The 23895-nt window shown below is 42.1% G+C and overlaps 1 protein-coding gene across 2 annotated transcripts in view; it reads right to left on the bottom strand.

The window, feature by feature from the left end:
* UBP1 (upstream binding protein 1) overlaps positions 1-23895 on the bottom strand; it is a 49228-nt gene that overhangs the window by 4934 nt on the left and 20399 nt on the right. The window contains exons 2-13 of one of the 2 annotated variants that reach the window (XM_075547085.1): positions 22607-22758; positions 15500-15576; positions 13160-13265; positions 12647-12753; positions 10799-10951; positions 10585-10695; positions 10028-10135; positions 5043-5146; positions 3800-3854; positions 3455-3548; positions 1382-1472; positions 510-628 (exon numbers count right to left, since the gene is read on the bottom strand). In XM_075547085.1, the coding sequence (XP_075403200.1) occupies positions 510-628; positions 1382-1472; positions 3455-3548; positions 3800-3854; positions 5043-5146; positions 10028-10135; positions 10585-10695; positions 10799-10951; positions 12647-12753; positions 13160-13265; positions 15500-15576; positions 22607-22758 (1277 nt within the window). The remainder of the gene's footprint in view (positions 1-509; positions 629-1381; positions 1473-3454; positions 3549-3799; positions 3855-5042; positions 5147-10027; positions 10136-10584; positions 10696-10798; positions 10952-12646; positions 12754-13159; positions 13266-15499; positions 15577-22606; positions 22759-23895) is intronic. The other variant, XM_075547086.1, reaches the window with a different exon arrangement.

Below are 23895 nucleotides of genomic sequence, written 5' to 3'. Positions count from 1 at the left end.
AATATATATATATATAATATATATAAAAATATATCCACATTAGGGGTCTAAAACCCCCAAACCGTCACTATTTCTGATATAAAGAGCCTTCTGCAACAGAGATGCAACAACCCAAGTCAAACTCACTTCCATCAAACGGCTTCTGATTCATAGTGAACCTAGAGATCAGGGTAGAACTGCCCCTTCGGGTTTCTCAGACGAACTCTTCACGGGAGTAGAAAGCCTCATCTCTCTCTGGAAGGGCAGCTGGTGGTTTCAAATCACTGGCCTTGCAGTTAGCAGCCCAACATGGGGCTACTACGCCACGGGGGCTCCTAGAACTGCGCAGTGGGGCTGAAATAACAGGCGGGCCAACTCGGTTCCCTCCTCGCCCAAGGTGTTGGCCCTCAAGCTGCCACCTTCCTATTAGCTATCAGGGCTCCTGCAGCAACAAGTGGACAGGCCCGTCCCACTCCTACCTCAGCCTCAGCCACCGAGGGACAGGACAGTGACACGCCCTCAATACCCACCATAGGCTGTACAAGTGCCATTCTCGCCTGCACTGCCTGCAGCCTGCTGCTGCCCAGGCAGCGGTGTGGTGCTCAGCTGCTCCTGGCAGACATAGATGGTTAATCGAGGCCTAACCGACCTGTAATCAGAAGATGCCACTCATGAGCCTAGAAGAGAAAGCTGCCGTCTCGGGGTGGGCACAAACCACCGACGACAGGAATGTAAGTTCTAAATCCCATGAGAACTGTACAGCGTTACTCCATTACATACAGTGATTTGCCAGTAAAAACCACGCCTGTCACACCACTGTTACAGGTGGTCTAATCTGATGACCCAGACTCCAACCACTGAAGAAGGTCTGTCACATGTTGGCAGATTAAGTTGCAAAGTTAAGTCAATACTGTAAAGTTAGTTAAGATTCCATTTTAAAAGGAACTTTGACATCAAAGTCTAGTAACAGCAGTGGTAAGTGGAGATCTTAAAAGCCAACAGCGTTTAGTTTTATCCTTTTACTTCACAATAAAAATTTACATTTTTAACAACTGTTTAGTAGTCACGACCTTAAAAACCATAGATTCTGTATAGCTCACCTAAATGAGAAGTTTTGTTTTCTTGGCAACAAACCCAGTCGTCTTCATAAATCAGTCCTGCCCATGTGCATTTCTACCAGTCTTACAGTCTACCTCTGCCCTCATCAGTGCCTGCATCATATCTGGGCCTGCCCTGAAGGTGTACACAAAACAGTCTCCTCGTGAGCACGAGCCTGCCCATGCTCGACAGCGCGCACAAGCACACGCCAACCTAGCATGGAAAGACATTCGGCCCCAATTCCCCACATGAAGGTACACTCATATTTCAAGCAAAATTATTCCTTTGAAACACAATCTTTTACCTTGACTTCAGGGAGTTGTAGAGCCGAATCCCATCCGCTGCACCACAAATTTGAACTAAGTCCTCCTTCGTCAATTTTAATAAGTCGGCACCTAGAAAGCAGAATTTTTTCTCCCATAAGAACTAGCAGAGTTGGCAGTTTCCCTGAGCTCTGTGTTCACAGCTGGAGCCCTGGTGGCACACTGGGAAGCACAGCCTCAGCGGTTCCAGGCTGCCGGTGGGTCCGTGGGAGGAAAATGAGACTGTCTACTCCTGTGAAGACTGATGTGATAGCGGCACAAACGCAGACGAGCAGTCCGCTCTGTCCTCTAGTCTCTCAGCTGGGATCAGCTTCTGGCAATAAGTGGGACGGTTTTGCTTTCACACAGTCGGCGCAGCGTCCTTCAAAACCCTGAGGGGTCCTGAGTGGACACGTTTACCTGGACAGCTCAAGAACCTACGCCATCCTCGTCCCTCGGAGCCAGTGAAAACACGGCCTGTTCCCCATCCTGTGTGGCGGACCTTAGAGCAGAGGCTGTTAACCAAGTCACCAGGCTTCTAAGTCTGTCTGTCCCAACAGAGGATGTCACTGCCTACTTGGTTTTGTTGCTGTGGCTTTGTGGATAAAAGTAACTGCAGGTCACTCGACTTGGAAACCACCCAGATCAGTTACGATATTCTTTAAGGGGAGGAAAAAAAAAAAGGAATTTCAAGTCCAGAATCTTGGGCCTTGCCTGAAGTCACACTATTATACTTGGTAAAACTAGGATTAGGAGGGCTTACTTACAATACAAATTTTGAAAAAATTAAATTTAAAATACAATACAAAGTCTTTCTGAAACATAAAAGAGATCACAGAGCCAGTTTTCATTTGCGAGCATGGCAGGAGAGCTGCACACGTCACTGAACTGGCATCTAGGGTTTGCTTTAACGTAAAAGGGGGTGGGGTGCAGGAGAGGAAGACTGGCCACAGACCAGCTGTTTTTGAAGCTGGGATGGTCACCCAGGAGCTGATCCCATCTGGCCCTTTGTACCAGTTGTGACAGCACAGGCTAGAGAAACGAAGAGGCCCTCCAGGATTGCAGCAGGCTTTATATGGGATCCCTGTCCCCTCGGCTATGTAGCAAGATGATGAATTCTCCTCCTGTCTGTAGGATTCACATATGAGAGCTGAATGAACTCTGAAATTTATGAAGAACAAAAACCACAGGAGAAAGGGCTTTCTACTCTTGTACAGTCTCAGAGAGGCGGTTCTACCCTGTCCTAAGGGTCACTGTGAGTTAGAACTGCCTAACTAGCAGTGAGGGTGTCGTTTTTGTTTGTTGTTAATCAAAGATTCTCCACGCCAGGGAGTACCATTTGGCAATAAAAAGGGGCAAATTCTTAATACACGCAGCTACTTAGAGGGATGTCAAGAACACTTTGCCAAATGACAACAGTCAATGAGAGCAGATGATTTATAAGAGGGGCTTCCCAAAGTTTGTGCATACTGTATGATTCCATTTCTACCAGCTCTGTGACAGGGTCATAGAGATGGGGATCGATTAGTGGTTGTAAGGAATCAGGAATGGTGGCAAAGAGTGTAGTGTAGGTCCAATTATAAGAGAGGCAATCAGAAGGGATGCCTCAGGTGATGGCATAGTTTTGTTTTGGATGTTAACAATGATGACAGTCACAGGAATCTACCCATGGTAAAAGGGTACTGATGCACCTTACACCACAATTAGTCTCCTGGTTAATGCTAATTATGCGAGATGTAACCCGGTGAATGACACTGAATGCCAGGTACATAGGGATTCTCTTTGTAACTTCCTATAAAACTACACGTTAATAAAAGGGAAATCAAAAAGATCTGTGCACATATACACGCAAGTGAATTCGCATCATCTGGTAAATTATGAATTGTACCACTAGCAATTTCCTAGTGGTATGACACAGATATGCAAGGTGTTACTGGTGGGGGAAAATGGGTGATGGCTACAGAGGCCTCTGTACAGCTTTTCATCCATCTATAATTATTACCAGTAAAAGTCAAATTTCTAAAGGGTAAGGAAATTACTTACAGAAACAAAAGAAAATGTATACACAAGCATACCTGAAAAATTGGAAAACAGTCTTGAGTAGGAAGAGAATCGGTTTTTGAGCAGCCATTGCTGTGTTTCCTGGGTCGTGGCTGAGGGCTGAAGTTGCTATTAACAACAAACGAATATAAATAGAGGAAATTTTTAAACTTGAGAGAAAACAATCCAAGTCTCTGGCATATTATAAACAGAACACAGAAATTCTATAGATTTACAGTAAAATGCCCAAGAACATAACTTCAACGGTTCAAGTGACCCAATAATGACAAGAGGTCCCCAAAAGGGACCACCCAGTGAGAGCCCTAAACATACAGGAGGACACGCTCAGAGCAGCTGAGTGCATAGGGAAACATACTCACCTCACCAATGGCCTGTGACACTCCATCTCCCTGATGGTTCGGGGAAGAAGAATTACTGGGAGAAGAGAAAGAAAAGATGACTTTTTTATATAATTCCCCTCCCAAAATAAAGACCGTAAAGGCTCTGAAAGTAGGTGACTTTAATCTAAGACAATCCTGCGGGTGGCGGGAGGGGTAATAAACAGACGCCACTGGTGAGATCAAGTCCCCGAAGACCCCCCTCGTCTTCATTCTTCCTGCCTCCACCACCTGTCCTAGTAAGAACTTCAAGTTCTAATGATCTCTCGTGGTGCCAGGAAAATGAAAGTTGATTATTCTTCAGTTGGAGGGGGTGAGGATGGGGGAAATGAGAAATCAAATAAAACATAACTCAAAATAATGATATAAAAACATAATAAACTACAATAAACAGCATAATAATCCAAAATATAAAATATGCATTAGCATATATACTCGAGTATAAGCCGAGGCACCTAATTTTATCACAAAAAAACGGGGGGGCTTTTTTCAGCAGGAAAAATGTGCTGAAGAAACCCGGCTTGTGTATATATGGTCTATACGGTAGTTGAGTACACACGGTGTATACGGTGGTTGAACTCACACAAGGAGCCCTGGTGGCACAGTGGGTCCAGTATCAAGCCGCTACCCAAGAGGCCAGCCCGCCACCCCCACGGCGGGCAGAGACGAGGCTGTCTGCTCCCATCAAGACTGACAGTTTCAAAAGCCTTATAATGGGGCCCCCCAAGTCAGACTCAACTTGGTGACTGGAATCACTTGTGACCACTCTCCTTGTCTTTCCAGAAGGAAAAGGAAAATGCAGAACCACTCCACAGGGGCTGTGGCCACCTTCCTGGCTCCTTTCTCAGCACCTGGACCTCAGTGATCCTAGCCTCCTTATTGTCCTCTCTTTACCCAAGAGCCTCATTAATGTCTTTACCTCACAGAGTGCCGGGAGAACGCTCCCTTTGGAAATAGTAACTGCTGGTGTGCCTGTGGGAGGCCCCCGGCTCTGGGAGCAAAGAGCTGGCCCAGGAAGAACAGACAAGCGTTTCCCTCTGAAACTGAAGTACAAGGATACGGAGGGGGCTCAAATGCTCATGGAGAAATTCTACTACCTTTCCATTTGATTTTTCCACACATTTTTTGAAGCCGCACATGTATCTTTAAGCACACACAGAGGATGCTAAGGAATGCGGCGAGCGAGCAAGACACGGCCTCACGCACACAAGCACACCATCGGTACCTGTCGGGGACACTGCAGCTGCTCTGCGGGGGGGAGGTGAACGTGGGCGCTGCAGAAGGACTGGTATTCACATAGGCTGTGGGGGTATCGGGCCATGGAGAACACTAAGAACAGAAACAAGAAGAAATTAATAACTGGCTTCAAAAGCACATGGAAGAAATCTTTATTATTCACGCTCTAGTTTGGCCAAATCCAAGATTATAAAGCGCAAGATAATGGACACTCATCAAGCAAACCTCACAGAAACACTTCAAATTTACTTCTGTGTGGCACAGAACATGTTTTGCTGGTGTGTGCAGCTAGATACCGATTACTCGTAGAATAGACCTAAAGTGTTAAGTGTATGTTTCTGCACAATTTCACCCCCCTCTGTACTGAAATCTTAGTGAAATCGCAGTTCCCTAACAAGTGCCTATCAATGTTTAAGAATAGCAGAGACAAGAAAAGATTCATAAGCAACGCCTGACAGACCCTCTGCCCTACCTAAGGGCCCTTCCTCACCACCTTGCCCTCTCCCCCGCAGCCGCCCAGTGCCCATGCCCACCATTGGTTTCCTCGGATTAGGGATCCCTAAGGAAGACCACACAGATCCACCATCAAAATGTGTTGTCAACTAGGTCACACTGCCTGCCTCTGTCTGTCACTGCTAGAAGCTTGGTGAAGTGGTTTTCAGCTCAAGGTACCATTTCTAATCCAGTATAGAGCAAAGTCACACTAGCACACGGGTTGAAAGATCCTAAATTAAAAGTACACTGGGGGGTAAGGGAGCTAATACCAAGAACACAGTAGAAAGTAAATGTCTAGAAAAGAATGAAGGCAACATATGTACAAACATGCCTGATTTAACTGATGGATGTATGGATTGTGATCAGAGTTGTACAAGCCCCCAATAAAATGATTTCCTTTTAATTTAAAAATTACACTGAGCAGGCCAGTATGGTCTCCAGGAGCAGCCTGTAAAGCACGCCCTGCTGGGACTCCATTTCCCTCCCCCAAATATTCATCTACGTGGGTCTGGGAAAGCCCTCATCCCAGGGGCTTCTTTCATAGCACTCTCCTCCTCCACTTTACACAAGAAGGGCGTCTCCTTCCCCTGGGGCCCTGGGGCACAAAGCCTCCCACCAGACAAGCAGTGGACTACGCAAAGCCTCCGGAAGAGAGACGGAGAGGAAAGCACAGGGCCCTAACAGTCTACAAAAATGTAAGTCAGGTGTTTTCATTTTTCTTTCAGCAGAATTCAAGGAGGGCCTAAATGAGCTGCCAGCTGTATATACATAATTACAATATGATTTTGGAAGATAATCTCAAAAGTTGTTCAACTTAATGGAACTACTGAAACAACTCTCCCCCATCTACTTACTTATAAAGCCTTCTTACATCTATTTAAAAGGGAATTTATATTCTATCCTGTCTCATTCAAAATACATTTCTAGTAACATTTCAGCCTTTAATAAATATGTAATAACAATGCTAAGTTTTAAAGTTCTCAATGTTGAGAATTTTTAATTTTAAATTCCAATTAAGAATGTATTCTAAAGTATTAAAGTCATTATGAAGAGACAATCAGACATAAGATTAAAACTCTTTGAGGGAAGTGAAACAGAAGCATGGGATAACGAGAAGAATGAGGTAGAATTTCGGCTTCTTCAGAAGCTTGAGCACACTCTTCAAATGAATGGCCAAGGGTGTGAAAAGATTGTGGTCTCTAGAGTCCACAGAAAGTCCTGGTGGTGCACTGGGCTGCGATCCACAAGATCAGCAGTTCAAAAGCATCAACCTGCCTCTGTGAGAGAAAGATTAGGCTTTCTACTCCTGTAAACAGTTCCATTCTCAGAACCTCAAACAGGGACATTCTGCCTTGTCCTATAGGGTCACTTTGAGTTGGCATGCCTCATGGTAGTTGAGGTTTTTTTTTGTGTTTGAGTTTTTAAGAGTCCATAGGATAATTTTTAAGAGCGATTTAATCATTTTAACAGACAATATAAATAAGTTTAATATGCCAGAAAATTAGTTCCTTTTCAAGTACTCGAATTTGTAATGCAAACTTTCAGTTTGAGGGTAGGGCAGAAAGACTGACAAGACCAAGTATGTAAGACCTAACAGGCTGGGCGCACATCTCTCCCAGAGCTCAGGCCCCCACGTGTCTGACACCCCCTCGAAGAAGCACAGGTACAAGGAAAATTAAAATAGCAATTCCAAAACCAAAATGTTCTGCAATAGTATCCCCTTGGTAGTGTTCAGCTACTATCGTGACTGTAAAGGCGGGAGGGAGACTCTAACTGGATAGCTTGGCCAAGCTTACTGCATCTAATACGCCGCCATAAATGATCTTCATACCACAACGCTCACTCTTTTCACACTAGGATCTTTCTTTGGGTTTCTTTCACATTACAAAAGAGCACACCCTGCTTGCAGTTTGAAGAACCCAAGACCACTGAACCAACTGACAATTCTAGTTATTTACAGGGAGAATGCCAGGAGCTCTGACGGCTTGATGGTACAAGAACTTGGCTGAAAGAACCCACCAGGCAGATACCCGGGAGAAAGATACAATATCGTGTTTCCTCCCATGTTTTCTGGCCATCGTTGCCAGCTATTTAATGCAGGAAACCAGCCTTCTAGAAGTACTAAGGAGTACGGCACAGTAAGGCGGTGCGGCCAGGTTTACTGACCAGGATGATCTCACTGTTACACATTGAGCTTCTGATAGCAAAAGAAGAGTTAATAGTGTTGACATCTAAAACTCGCCCAATAAATATGAGTCTCAATTTACTGAACACTGGGAACCTAGTAGTAGTCAATGAAAACTGGCCCTACTGGGAGGCTTCTAACTTTAGAAGTAACAGATTTTCTGCTCTGTAGCTGCCAGAATGAATGAAATGCTACAACCTGCCAGTGTCCCTATTTTACAGGTTTCCTTTGCAGTTTCAGCTCAAAAATAAAGCATACCAGAAAATTTTCACAATGTTTCTTTTATCTTGTCACTAGGCTGCCAGTGGCTTGTTCCCCTAAAAACAATCTGTAATTCAAGAAAGCTCTAGCAAGCCCTGGCCTGGACTCCATTAGGCAACGCTGAGCCATCCCGGGCTGCAGCAGTTGGCAGCCCTGATTTGAGTCAATAAAACACAGCTTGGGGGCAGAGATCAACAGACACAGTAAGGGTTTTGTTGTGAATCTTTTCCTAGGAGCCAACTGTAGTGACTCTCATCAGTGTGGGGCCAGTTCACACAGCATCTTTTCAACTCTAACAAAAAGTCTTTAAGTCTGGATATCCCGTTTTACTGAAAGCCAATTGGAACTGTCCAAGAACTACAAGAGAAATTGGCCTGCCTTGGTAGGCAGGATTTGAAAGCATGTAAGAAGTATATAAAGTGCTGTGGGATTTCTTTTTTAAGGATTGACCCATACCCTGCTTTTTAAAAAACAGGTTTCTAAGATGAACCATAACTACATCTAGAATCATCTTAACCAAATCAAAGACAGCAAGGGCAGCAAGCAGCACATTAACTGGGAAGATGTGACATTCCAATGCTGCAGTTTTACCTGTTTTAGACCTGAGTTAGGAATTATTGAAAGCTTATCAACAACTTCACCACTTTCAGGTTAGTGCTGGACTCTCACTGAGTTCTGTTTTTTATAAATTACCAGAGAAACCCCCCCCCACCCGCCCAACTCAATCACCACCAGCCTTTTAATGTGTTGAATGACTTATCATAGGAAGGGAAAAGTGATTTGTTATTATGATCTGCCCAAAAAGGTTTGCCAGGAATCACCTATGAGCCCAGAGCTGGTAAATGAGAAGGCGTGAAGATACGTGTGTGGAGGAGAGATGTGCTTTGGGAAATGGGTACATGGATATTCTGTGCCGCTTTGATTTGAATGGAAAGAGCCCAATAACAGAAAACGTAACACATGTGCTCCTTCTGACACATAGGTGCGTACATTTTCCATCTAAGTTGCACAATGATGCATTTAAAACATTTTCACCCATTGCTTTGTTGAGAATAAAGTCTTTGTGATAGCGACCTTAAAGTCCATAGATCAAAGTAAGAAATCTGCACTGTGGATCTTGATGCAGAAACACTGCAAAGATGGACTAGTGTTGACATGACTACCTAGGATGACGGCAATTTGACAAGGTGTGTACTCCTCTGGGTTTTTATTTGCTGAGAGTCTACAGCTGATTCACGTTAGAGTCACACGATGATCCTTTGTGGACTGTCAGTGGCAAAGAGTTACAGCACAAAATGAAGACTCTGCTATACGTTTCCTGACAAAGCTCGCTGTCGACCAAAAGCACCCTGGCTGCACGTTGGGGCAGCAGCCAGGCCTACGCGTGGCACAGTTCACTACTTGGGCTTAAAGCGTGAAGTCGCAATGCAGAGGCCAAGAGGAAGCACTAATGCGGCCAGGTTCTTCTCTCTCAGTGCTGCCAGACAGGCTTTTTGAAAGCATGCCCACCCATTCTCATACTACATGCGGGGGTGGGGTGGGGTGGGGTTGGGGGACGGACACAAAGCTCACTGCCCTCCAGCCTCTCGGTGTGAGCAGACTTTGCTTGTCAGTTGTACACAGGAGAAAGCAAGCAACACCTTTTAAATTACAGAAAACGATTTTACTATAGAAAGTATTTGCCGATAATTTCAGTGCTCTTGAAGAAAGGTGTGTGAGAGAGACAGAGAGGAGGAGGAAGGACGGGAAGGAGGAGACAGGGAAAAGAACATGGATCTATGAGTGTCGATTTTTTTCCCCTCCAAAACCACCCAATACAGTCAACATTGTTTTTGCTCTGTTTTAAAGTGTTAGATTTAGGAAATTTTCCTCAGTGAGGAACAAACAGAAAGCAGTAAGTCTAAACAAAAGCAAATTAAATCAAGACAAGGACATCAAAAACAATTTGGCTTTACTTTTCGGTGGAAGTTGGTCCTATATCTAACACTGCCCACGGTCTCTCGCACAATGAAAAGAGAAGCAGAAGCCCTTACACTGCCTCGCTTTGCCAGAGAATCACCGTAGTCTGCTGGCAAAGTCCGCTTGCTGGACTTTTTCTGCTCATGTTCAACTGCATCTTCAATTATAGGCTCAAGCCTCATCTGGACAAACACCAAAGATTGGGATCAATGTCTTTTCATTATACAAAGAAAGATCTAATACCCTGCTTCATGCCTCTGCAGTCCAATCAAATGTCTGACTAGCAGGAGCCGAAAGCAAAGAACCTGCAAAACCCCAGCTGTGGTCAAACTCTCGACACTCTACCGCCCAACTTCACCTCTCTCCAACTTCAGAGTCTTTAAGGTCTGCTCCCAAGACCTGATTTGGGATTTCAACCTCTTCATTCAAGATCCCACCCAGGAAACTACACTCTTAAAACCCCCATATTCATATTAACTATTTCCCACGAATTTCACAAAGGTCATTCTATCAACCTGCCACCCAATCCTCCCCTAACATAACCCTTCCTAGTGACGCTCATCTCTTTGGGATGCTGCTAATATGCAAACCTCTGCTTCTCTTCCAAAACCAAAGCACCGCTCCACATTACCTCGGTGAGGATGGTGGTGTCGTAGGACGGCTGATATTTTTCTTTTTCATGGGCAGTTCTCTTCTCCATCTTCTCTCGGTCTGTTTTTTGTTTCCTATCTGCTCCTTTCGGCTTAAAACAAAGTACATTGATTATTTCACTCGGCTGAAAAAAGCTAGTAGATTTATGGGTGGAACAAAGTCTTAATTACTGAAGTCTAGTTTCCATTTCTTACCTTGAACACTTTGATTTGGCAGCTAGCTGAGTGTAGATGATCCGTGTAATCCCCATTTTCATTCTGCTTAAAGGTATCAACTTGGATCCTAAAGGGTACCCCCTTTTCGCCTCCATGCTTCCGGGGAGTAAATTCTGTGCTGATGCAATGTACCTAAGAAAACAATTTATACTGCAATGGATTCAAAGCCCCTTCCTTTGATTGCCTTCTATGTTGTCACCTCCTGGATATCCTGCTTGCACTACAAATGTAAGGTCTTTGACAATGAACTCCCAAACGTGCATCTCATTAATGTCTCTGAATCAGGTGTGCCGCCTGGCTGTCCTTTAGCTGCAAATAGAAATGAGTCTTTCTGGGCTCTGGGATGCGCTCCGGATCATCCGGGGCCTCCTCGCTAATGCAGGACTTGGTTGGTCAAGGCTCCAACAGTATGGTGACTCCCTCCTATACCTATGACCCCACCTGGACTCAACTCTTGGACTCAACTTTTACATCCGTAGTGTATCAGCACCATCCTGTCCTGACTCCCAGCCATCTAAGCGAAGATCTACCGCATTTCAAAACTTGTCTGCCCTCCAATGCCCCTACCCTGCTGCAGCCAGCCAACTCTCAGTAGTCTTCCTACACATAGTAGTTTGTGTAGGAGCTTCTACAGGCCAACAAATCCTCTACTCGTTTAACGTCTTCTGTTAACCCTTCTACGACCACTCAAGATCCTGCAGCCCTGCCCTCATCTTGTTAATACCAATCTATGCAAAAAGACTCTTATACAACCTGAGATTAAAGGGTAGATCTTAATTCACTGCTCAACTAACGAAAATCCCAAGGGTGACAAACCCTGTCTACTGATTATTAGATGATGGGGACCAACATCTATAAACAAACAAAAAGGCAAAAGTAAGCCCTGGCCGACTTGGTTGTTTCTCTTTTCTACGTAACTGTTACCTTACTCGGTAGCTTTAATATCACTCTTTACAAATTTGAGTAGACAGGGCATTTTTTAACAGTTTAATTGGCACAGAATCCACATATCCTACAATTCAATAGGTCAATCATATCGAGAGGAATGATGTAATCACTGCCCCAAGGGAATTGGAATTATTATTAAGTTTGTCTTAGTGGTAGTGTTTCTTCACTGTTTTGTTTTGTTCTCAGGCACAATAGTAGTATTATTTTTGAGTATTCAAGAAACAATTTTTAAAAGGGTATACCACTGCTTTTATGAACCTCTGAAGCCAAGTGCAGGGTACATAGGGTTCACTAGTACGATTTCCTTACTATTGTTGGGTTTGACTATTTCAGCACTATGATGTTATTGTAATGTTGTTATGCTTTATAAATCATTAAATGTCTCCATGCTAATTTACAGTAACACTGATTTAGTAGATTAAACCTCATTTTACTGTGTATATATTTTTAAAGATATCACAGGATAATTTACAAATATGTAAAGGAAATGATATTTATGCCTGTTTATCTATCATTATCCAAGATTTCACATTACGATAATAGCAAAAAATATACCATCCCCAAGTATTTTGCACTTTAGCAACGTATGTACATCTGGCAGTAATAAATAATACCAAAAAGTGAAGTGACCGCAATACTTGCTAAGACGGTTACAGCATGTGTCAACTTGTCTGCGTCATGCTTATCAATGGTTTGGCGGTTAAGTGATGATGTAGTCATCTTCTATTTTGTGATCTCACATGATCACCTTCATTTTTGGGGGGGCATATTGACCTAGCCTCTGGAACCTAGTGAGGAGCGGGTGTATAGCAGACATCAAGAGTTCAATCTTCTCCATGGCCTTCTACAAGACTAAGTCACAAATGTGAAAATCCAGACCTGAATGAAAGCAGATGTGCGTTTTGCAGGGTCCCACAGAAATTCAACTGCATTTAATTGGCTTGGATTTGTCCTTTTGTCAATTATTCCCACAGACATTGGGATATCTAGATTAAAAAAAAAAAAGTCACATGAAAAACTCACCCTCATTGAATGACTAAGACTTCCTCCAATGTATTCACATAAAACTATTATACCACCATACTGAGCTTGTGCCTACCTCTTCAACTCACAACCCATGTAGTAAGTATGACAGTTTCTCACACCATGGTTATATTTCATTTCCTTAAGCCATGGTAAAAAGCATTCATTGAGAAGTAGATGGCTTCAAGCTCATAAAATGTAATGGCTCCAGAACTGTTGCCGCCTGGAAAATGACTTTGTTTTTAACTACAAAACAACTCGTTCACAGAATCTGCTAATACCAAAATCCTTTCCACACAACTCCCTTTGGTGCCAGCACACCGGGGAGCAACAACTGCCCTCGTTACTCCCTGGGCTTTTGACATGTACCTAAATCAAGAAGTCTGTCTCCTGGGCGGTTCCACTTCCATCCTTCAAGCTGCTGGTGCTCTGTATACTGTAGCCGTCTGTCGTGGAACACAACTCTTATGATGCTCTACAGAACAAGCGAGGAAAATTTGACTATTTCTAAACTGCTCTACTTAAAAATTCAGATGCACTTTCACTATTTATGTACCAACCTACAATACAAAATAGCGTATAAACGTTTGCTTTAAATATTTTATAAGTCAGCTAGTCTGAAAGTATCTGCAGTCAGAGGTCTACAGTATGGGTATAATTATTTGGTCAAAGTTTAACTCATATAAAGAATGCAAGTGACTTTCCATAAGAGTTTGGTATTACAACTCAAAATTAAGATCCATTCCTATAAAAGCAGTAAGGAAAGAATTTTATTTTTAAGACAAACAAAATGTCCAAAGACATAGGAACAAGTAAAAAGAAAAAAATATGAGCAGAGAGGAAAAATCCACGTCCAGTGGTCAAATTAACTTTATTTAAAATAGCGGTATAATAATGGTATTTCTTTTCAATGTAGTCATTCTAAATTGGAGTGAACAGTTGGGGGAAATAGTCCAGTGGTTCCTTTTAAAAAGTTAGACTTGGGAATCCAGGACAGATAAACCCCTCAGGATCAATAATAAGAGTAAGTGATATCAGGAGGGTAAGGGGAAGGTGGGTTAGAAAGGAGGAACCAATCACAAGCATCTACAAATAACCCCCTCCCTGGGGGGTGGACAACAGAAAAGTGGGTAAAGGGAGACAGACACTAGACAGTGTAAGACATTTAAAAAATAATAATTTATAAATTATCAGTTCATGAGGGGGGGGGAGAGGGAAGGGGAAACTGAGGAGCTGATACCAATGACTCAGTAGAAAAAATATGTTTTGAGAATGATGATGACAACAAATGTACAAATGTGCTTGACACAATGGATGTATGTATGGATTGTGATAAGATTTGTACAAGCCTCCAATAAAATTATTTTAAAAAGAAAAAATAAAAAGTTAGACTTATCACATGGCTCAGTAATTCTACTCCTGTAGGCATAAACAAGGGTAACCACAGATTTTGTTGCAAAATTCACAGAAACTTTTATTACACAAACTATCTAAGTGTGTGCCCAACGCCAACTGATGGGGAACAGACACAGGAAGCTCAAAATCCAAATGGCAAATATGAAATTGGGCCCCAAACACCTCCTTACTTCTGTCTTAAATATGTTGAGAGCTCCTACCTAGAGTAAGAAAGAAAGGGAAAATCTTCAGAGCTCCCACAGATTGGTGAGGCAACAACTGCGATGATACTGAGCCCCCATCTTTCCCTTAGCAATAGGAGATGCATCAAGAGCAACCACCTAGACGAGCGGGGACTTCCTGGACGCAGTGCTGAGAAGACATGGCAACACACCCAAAGGTTCTTTAGGCCTTTTGGTGCTGAGAAGGTAGCCTTTCCAGAAAACATGGATTATTAGCTAGTACCCCAGTTTATAACTGCCTGCAACCAAGCGGCCTGAAGATCTATCCTCCTCACCAAGCAGCCTTTCCTATGCTTGCTCTTTTAAATGGTAGCTCCACAAAGAGACAAGGTCCCTCAGTGTGATGTCCACCCAGGCAGGCCTCTCAGCGGGAAAGAAAAGGACCAGGAGAGCTAATGTGACTGCAGGGCACAAGAATGGTTCAAAAATATATTCTAAAAAGAACTGGCTTACAAGCCAATGGCTCTGCGCTCCTATGTCTGGGATGAGTTGTTTCATCCAGATACATTGAAACGGCTCCACAGATTTTTTTCTACTTAGAACTTTTAAGAGAAAAAAACATTTTTTTTTTTGGTGAGAAAAAAACATTTTTATAGGTTTTAAGATATTTAAAAAACAACGTTTAAATAACATTCACATCTTCCCCCACAAATGATCTTGACTTTGATAGCACTTACTGTTGTAGTTCCAATTTTAAAGTGAAGATATAGAGCTACAGGTCAGACAGAAGTTTTACTACATCTACACCTTCTTGGTATGGAACTAAACAATATTTTAGTCAAAGCTCTGGCAGCAAGACTGCAACCTCATTCCATCATTGCATGCATCTGTTAGTAATTAAAATGAACTGTCCTTCCATTTGGAGCCTTGGTGGTACAGTGGGTTAAGCACGAGGCTGTTAACTGGAGGAAGGTCACCAAGGCTCCACAGAAGATGGGGGGGAGGTGGATGAAGCTGTCTGCAGCCATAGGGATTTCGTTTCCAAACCGCTGAGGAGCACCCCTACTCTGCCCATCAGACTGCTATGGCTCAGAATTGAATCAACACCAGTGAGTTTGGCTTGAGTCCTTACCTTCACCATTTTCCCACTCATCTCTGGCATATCTCCCATTTTCCGATTATCCAGCATCCGAATTTCATAGGACTGACCTATTATTTTAAAATACATTAAAAACAATCCATAAAGAGAACATCACTTTAATATAAACCCAACATTCTCTCAGAACAGAGAAGTGCATTTGAAGGGACTTCAAAAAGTTTGTGAAAACATGGAATTGAAAGATGAAATTATTCCACAAACTTTTTGAAGCCCTTGTGTAATGCTAATTCATCAGAGATGCAAATTCAAGTTGATTTTTCTCTTCTCTGCAAAGTACACCATTCTTTCCCCTTCTGATTGTTAGGATTTGTCCATGTATTTTCGGGACACTCTCACACTAAACTTATTATGCATGTACACAGTATCTCCAAAGACAAATTCTACTAACATCTTTATGAAGACATGCTTTACATACTATAAAACTTACCTTTTTATAGAGTACAGCTCAGTGGTCTTGAGTATATTCAGTTATAAAAGCATCACCACAGCAGTTTTAGAATATTTACGTCACCCCAAAAGGGAACCCTGTACCCTCTTCACAGCCATTCCCCTAGCTCCTACCCCATAGCCCCCGGAACCACTAATTCTGTCTCAATGGGTTTTCCTGTTCTAGATGTTTCACTTAAGTAGAATTATACACCACACCGACAGACATTTCTAACATATATTTCTAACTTATGTAAACAAGTTCAACTGAACACATTAAGATGTCCGTTGGACAAATAACTTAACAATCAAGTAGATTTACAGAAGGCTGGGGCGAAGAGGATGAGAACAAAGGCGACAATGGGAGTAGTCTTCACTATGGTGCTTAGGAAAAGCCATTTGAACACAGGGTCACCTGAGGAGGAGCTGAGATAAAAAGGTGGACTAAGACTGATCATCAGACTACTTCACTGAGACAGTAAGAGCACCTCAAGCAAAGCAGCAGTGTCCTAGTGGCACATTACTTAAATACTCAGCTGCTAACAGGACACTGTTTGACCCTGTTAAACCAATCCAGTCCAAGAAAGGAGTCAACTTCCGTAAGAATGAAAACATTTATTGAGGTATAAATATAGACATGCACAGGTGTAAATATATTAATATATAATGACAGGGATACAGGTCTAGGAACATATATTGAAATGGTAAGTACTAAGGTAGCAGACGGGCATTGGGTCGCTATTCAAATTCTCCTTCTATGCAAGAGCATTTTGTTCTAATAACCTGGCATTCTGTGATGCTCACCTTCCAAACACAATCGTGGAAGTCAAAATGGGTGCATAAACAAATGTGGTGAAGAAAGCTGATGATGCCTGGCTATCAAAATACACTGTCTGGGGTCTTAAAGGCTTGTAGTTAATAAAGTGGCCATCTAGCAGGGAAGCAAAAAAAACCCACATGGAAGCACACCAGACTGTGTGGTCACGGGGTGTCGACAGGATCAGGTATCATCAGGCATCAGAAGACCCAAAACAAAAAAATCATATCGATACAAAATGATGGGAGTTAAGAGACCCAAAGCCCAACTCTAGACAATTGGACCCTCACAGAAGGGTCACAAGAGAGACAAGCCAGTCAGGGTGCAGCACAGCACCAACAAAACACACATTCCTCTAGTTCAGCGGTTCTCAACCTGTGGGTTGCGACTCCTTTGGGGGTTGCACGACCCTTTCACAGGGGTTTCCTGATTCATAAGAGTATCAAAATTACAGTTATGAAATAACAAAGATAATCATATGGCTGGGGGTCACTATAACATGAGCAACGGTATTACAGGGTCGCGGCATTAGGAAAGTTAAGAACCACTGCTCTAGCTCTTTAATGCATCCTCTCCCCCACTATCATGACCCCAGTCGTACCTTACAAATCTGGCTAGACCAGAGTACGTATACTGGTACAAATAAGGGTTCTCAGAATGAATCCAGGACACATAAACCTCTCAGGAACAACAATGGGAATAGTGATAGCATGAGGCTAGGAGGAAGGTGGGGGGAGAAAGAAGGAGCTGATCGCAATGATAAGATATATAACCCTCTGTTACCCACCACCCAGGGGGACGGACAACAGAAACCTGGGTGAAGGGAGACAGTGGATGGTATAAGGTATGAAAAAAAATAATAATTTATAATGTATGAGGGGTGCACAAGGGTGGGAGAGTAGAGGAGGAGAGGGGATAAAAAAGAGAAGCTGATTCCAAGGGCTCAAGCAGAAAGAAAATGTTTTGAAAATGATGACGGCGACAAATGTACAAATGTGTTTGATACAACTGATGTATGGATTATTCTAAGAGCTACATGAGACCCAATAAAATGATCAATTAAAAAAATTAAAACAAAGATAAGAGCTTTGATAATGCTCTGGGACATTTCTACTCTATGAGTTAACACAGGCTCCACGGTAGTGGGTTTGGTTTTCTGGTTCAAGAAATGCTGAGGGGCAAGGTGAATCAAGTACACAGCATCCTAGAAACCCTCTCACTGCCAGAGTACGGAAAGACCATCTGCCTCTGAAAAGTTTTCTTGGGATACTCACACTCAAAAATACTCAGGATTGAAAGCAAATAAAAGAAAGAAATTCTAATGTTCTTATCTTCTTTTTCCAGGTCAGCTTAATGAAGAAACAATTATACTCAATGTAAGTCCAATGTATTTCCACAAATGGCTCTTAAGACTTACTGATCTGGTATGTATTCTTCTAAAAAAATTCAAACATTCTGACTGGTTTAAATACATATTCTCTAAAATTTTAGGCTTCGTGCTTCAAATATAATTTTTTTAAAGGGGTGGTGGTGGTGCAGACCTCTGTCTGTCTTCCAGGTTTATCACAATTTGAAGACTATTTAGGAGTCCCTAACAACAAATATCTCCAATAGTCATGGCCACTAAGGTCACCAGATTTAAACAGGCATAATTTCAATTTGGGGCCCCCACCCCGATTCCATGTTTTTAAATATAACATAGCTTCCTGCAATATAGTCTAGGTTCTGAGTTATAAAGTTCAACTATTAAGAAATAAAATTAGCAGAGTCAAGGAACAATACTCTAGAAGTTCTAATCCTACTTTTTAGTTTTGTTTTCTAAATATCCTTTCAGAGTTCCACTTTCCCCTCCCTTTTTGGTTTAGAAATGCAATGGCACTACCAGATTGTAAATGTGTATCTGCAGTGTTCATGCCTATTCATGCACCCATGAATAGACACTTTTAAATCTAGTTTCCTTACACGAAGTCATGGAAGCCAAGATCTGACTGCGTGGCTTAGTTCAAAGCACTTGTCTAACACCTCACCCACTGCCATCGTTGGTTCTAACTCATAGCAAATAGACACAGGGTTTTCCAAGGGTGTACATAGTTACGAAAACAGATGCCTTTTCTCCTGTGGAACTAAGCGGTTTGCACCACCAACCTTCTGGTTAGCAGTTCAATGCTTACCCGACACTCCGCAAAGAACTCTGTTTACTGACATCAAATTGGCTTCACCTCATGGTGACCCTATGTATAACCGAACAAAAGATTTCAAGGTCTGGTGCCATCTGCATGAACATTGGTATGTTTGAATCCATTGTTACAGCTATCATGTCAACCCATCTAATTGAGGATTTCTCATTTTCAGGAGTACAGTGAATTATTTATTAATTAAATTTTAAAAAATTTCCCTAACACTAGGCAACTTGATTATATGACCCTTAAAGGGAAACCATAGCCTGAAGCATGGTTCGGACAGAAGGATGACAACAGCTAGTACTTGTGGAAGGGTGGATTAAAGGCATGAGGGATTCTGGGGATTTCAGTACAAGAATGGTCTATCTGTTTCTATTAGATGACATGAAGGGCTTAGGATTCTGGAGAACGTGGTCCCAAGATCGAAATGCAGTTCACACAAGATGGTGCTGATTCTCGTCTAAGGCATCCTGGGCTTCTGCTCGGCAGTCCAGGTCCTCTTAAGATAGACTGGGTGAATTGTTTCAGAAACTCCTGCAACAATCCCACTACATGGCTGTCCTGGGAAAGGGTCCAGTCCTGCCTGAGCCACTGCTAGAGAAGGGCATGCCTACTTCCAGTACCCCATCTTCTCACATCATCAAGGATGTTATCATTCACCAAGAGAAACTGTTTTCGTCAAACATAGAGGCAGCATTGGAAAATTTTATTAGAGGCTCTAGGAAGGGAGCCATGACCTAAAGAACAGTGTGGTTATAAAGATGGCCAACTACAGTGAATTATTTAACAAAGCTCTTTCTAGCCCAAGTCTCTTACCGCCTACCAAATGATATTTTCCTATTGGGTATGGTTCAGAGAAAGGAGGAGGAGATATTGACAGGATTCAATTGTCAGTGCTTGTGAACAGGAGTCATTGGGATTGCCATTCTGTTGGGTACAAAACGACCCATCACTGCAGGAGAAGAGAGGACCTCATTACCAGCAAGAGAGAAAAGTCAGGTTAGTTAGCATGTCCTCTGGACGATACACAGGGAACCTCCATGATCCAGGAGGCAGCTTGGACAGAGAAGCAGCAGCAAGAGAGCCAGGAGACAAAGCATGAGACATGTGGAATTCCTAGAGTTAAGGAAAACAATGCTTTGGGCAGAAGGCTAGCTAGCCTGTGGAGTGGGGTGCCTTGAGGCACTTAACTGGGGAGCTAGGTTTGCTGACCATAGAGCTGGAAATGAAAAGAGTGCCTTCCAGCGGCCTGAATGCCCTCCCGCGTTTTCTAGAAGCCCTAAAATAGAAACACTGCACAAGAGGGCAAAGGCCATGCCCAGAGACTGAGGGCCAGAGAGGCCTGAGTGTGGGCACTGCAGAGAAGCAATTGTCCTGACTGAATAGCTAGATCCTGAGCATTTCTCAGCTGAACTGTAACCTGTTAACTTCTTTAATTAACCTGTAATCGCTAAACTTGTCTGTGAGGTCTGTGACTACTGCAATCCAGCTAAAAACCACCTGATAAACTCCACTTATCTGTCATTTTGTTGTACTGTGGTGGCTTGTCTAAGTCATCGGTATTCCAAATACTAACAGGTGCGTCCAAAGAGAACAGGTTTCAGCTTAGAGGGCACTGACTTTATGTCCCTGGTACAATTATTTGGAAAAGAATATCAATAGTGGCTGTACAGCACAAAGACCAAATCAATGTAAAAAAGAAAAAAAATGTGCTGAAAAACTTGGCTTATACACAAGTACAATTTAAAAAAAAAAACCTTTCCTAGAAAATAATGATGGCAACATATGCACAAATATATTTGATACAATTGATGTATGGATTGCTGTAAAAGCTGTAAGAGGTCCAATAAAATGATCTTTTAATTAAAAAAAAGACTAAATTATACAGGTGGAAGTTGTGGAAATAGAGAATGCCCTGTTGTGTATATTATTGCTACAATTTGGGGAAAAACATGAATAATGACTACAAGGAAGAAGAAAGAGTTCTAAAATTAAATGTGATGAAAATTGTACAACTCTTCTTGGTATGACTGATTATTGAATTGTATGGCATGGATAGAGTGCAAACAAAACTTTAAAAAGAAAAAGTGAACAGGTTTCGGGCGCTTCCAGAATAAGACAAACTATGAAGAAAGAATAGATTGTCCACACTTCAAATGAATTAGCCTCTGAAAAAGCTATGAATAACCATCAAAACAGTTATTGAAAAGCTTCATCAACAAAAGCACAACATTGTCAGAGTTAGTGCTAGAATGGAAGTCACTCAAAATGTGAATGATAAAGAGCCAGCTGCATTCTCAAAGCGAATCAACCATAACCACTGAAGGAGGAGTCTAGGCTTCACTGCTGACTTGCTGATGGGGTGTGGAGCAGCTGCAAGCACCTTTTAACACGGTCAATACACTGAAGTGGACTGGGAGTGGCCATTTTATGACACAGTCAAGAGGTACAGTGTTGCATTTGTTCAAAAAGACATTTCAAGAGCAATTTTAAAGTACAATGCTGTTGGTAAGACATTAATGTTTCCCGCATACAAGGAAATCATATCAACACAACTATTCATTTTATGTACCCACCACTAGTTTGTGATGCAGAAATTACTGAATTCTACCAACATCTCTAGTCTGAAATCGATCAAACATACAATCGAGATGCGTTGACTATTATTGGTGATTGGGATGGAAAAGTTGGAAGCAATGAGGACAAGTATTTGAAAAATCCAAAGTACCTAGTCTCACAAAAATGTTGGGATACAAATGAAGTCCATTTTTGGCTTTATATCTCTTCCTTCTCATATTTTTAAATTTTTCTACAATAAACGTACTATTTTCATAACACAAATTTTGAAAGAGAAGTAAACATCTTCAATACATACATCTTACAAATTAATTTATGCATATCAAAGTATTTTAGTTTATATTTGCTGAGTCACATTGGCTTGTATCCAAAACGTTAGGAGCACCTAAAAAAGAATCCCTTAATCTATAATTAACTTTACCCTATTATACACTCCCATTTATATTACTGCCCAAACACTCTGACAAAGCATATGACAATGAAAACCAAACTCACTGCCATCCAGTCAATTCTGACTCATAGCAACCCTATAGGACAAGGTGAATGCCCTGTCAGTTTCCAGAACTGTGGTTTCTGATGGGAGGAGAAAGTCTCATCTTTCCTTAGGAAACACCTGGTGGCTTCAATCTGTGGGACCTGCATTCCCATGTATAACCACTATGTTCCCTGGATCTTATAGACAATTACAGGTGATAAAATTTGAAGCAATATAGTCATAGAATGCATCTTGATGTTTATATTTTCAGCAACAGATTTCCTCTCTGAGTTGAACTTCTGGTTCTTCCTCTGGTTCCATTCTTAAAACCACTGATAGCCTTTTCTCCCAGCTCCCCACTTTTCCGAAAAGCCCTGTAGAATGTACACCACAGACTCTTCTTCGATAAAACAGTTCCCACAAACTACTCATTCTTCTGGCTGTTGGTAAAATTCCTATAATTTTCATTAACCAGTTATAAACAAAGATGGGGGGGGGAGAAGAAGACTTGAATTTTTATCAGTAATCTAGACCAGAATGCCAAAAACATTTACTTTAGAATTTGTAAATTCTTGTATGTCAAAATACGGTCTCGTTATACTGACCTTGGTTCAAGTACGTGAGTGTTTCATCATGCAGTTTTACTGCTGGTGATGTGGCCGCACACATGACATACTGAAAGGGAGGGTGTTTTGTCTCATCGTCCAGTGGAAGGCTGGAATCTTCCTGCTTGAAGATGGGTAATGCCAACACATCGCTGGGGAAAAAGCACAACCTTACTTTGGGTATCGACACATATTAACATATAAAACCATTTTTGCAGAATTCCTTTTTAAAATTATCATTAAGTATGATATAATGAAAAAAAGAATTGTTAATGCTTATGTTTAATCTAAAGGATGGTAATACTAATATCCTATATTTCATTGAAAGAGAGATGGCAGGAGAGATAACTAATTTGAAATAGAAATTCAGATATAACATAATAAGTAAAGTTCATGCTGCTGATTAAGTAGCAGGCCAGGTCCACAATATATGTACTACTACTACTCACTGTCATCAGGTTAAGACTGGCTCTGTCAGGGTGTAGTGAAACATACAACTTTCCTCTGGTTCTTTAATGCTTCCTACCCCCAACTATCATGACCCCAATTCTACCTTACAAATCCGGCTAGACCAGAACATGTACATTGGTACAGGTAAGAGCTGGAAACAGGGAATCCAGGACAGATAAACCCTTCAGGACCAATAATGAGAACAGCAACACCAGAAGGGTTAAGGGAAAGGTGGGGGGAGAACAATGACCTACGTACATATACCGCCCCCCCAGGGGGACGGATAACAGAAAAGTGGGTGAAGGGAGATATCGGTGAGTATACGACATGAAAAATAATTATAAATTATCAAGGGTTCGTGAGGCAGGGAGGGAGGGTGGGAACGGGAGGGAGGTGAAAAAAATGAGCTGATACCAAAGGCTCAAGTAGAAAATGTTTTGAAAACGATGATGGCAACATATGTACACATGTGTTTGGCACAATGGATGTATGGATTGTGATGAGTTGTGCGAGCCCCCAATAAAATGATTTTTTTTAAAGTTAATACTGGCTTATGGCAACCCTCTAGGACAGGCCAGAACTATCCCATGTGAGTTTTGAGACTGTATGGAAGCAGAAAGGGCCATCTGTCTCCAGAGGAGCAGATGGTGGTTTTAAACTGCTGACCTTGACGATTGCAGGCCAACACATAACCACTAAGTTACCAAAGTTCCTCACAATATATACAGTATCTTACTATTGTTTAAGGAGCCCTGTGACATAGGTAGGTTATAGGTTGGGTGCCAGCCACAAGGTTAGCAGTTCAAAACTACCAGTCGCTCCACATAAGAAAGCTGAAA

Source organism: Tenrec ecaudatus, chromosome 4, assembly GCF_050624435.1.
Source record: "Tenrec ecaudatus isolate mTenEca1 chromosome 4, mTenEca1.hap1, whole genome shotgun sequence".
NCBI classification, from domain to species: Eukaryota; Metazoa; Chordata; class Mammalia; order Afrosoricida; family Tenrecidae; genus Tenrec; species Tenrec ecaudatus.
This window is presented reverse-complemented; position numbering and strand designations above follow the sequence as displayed.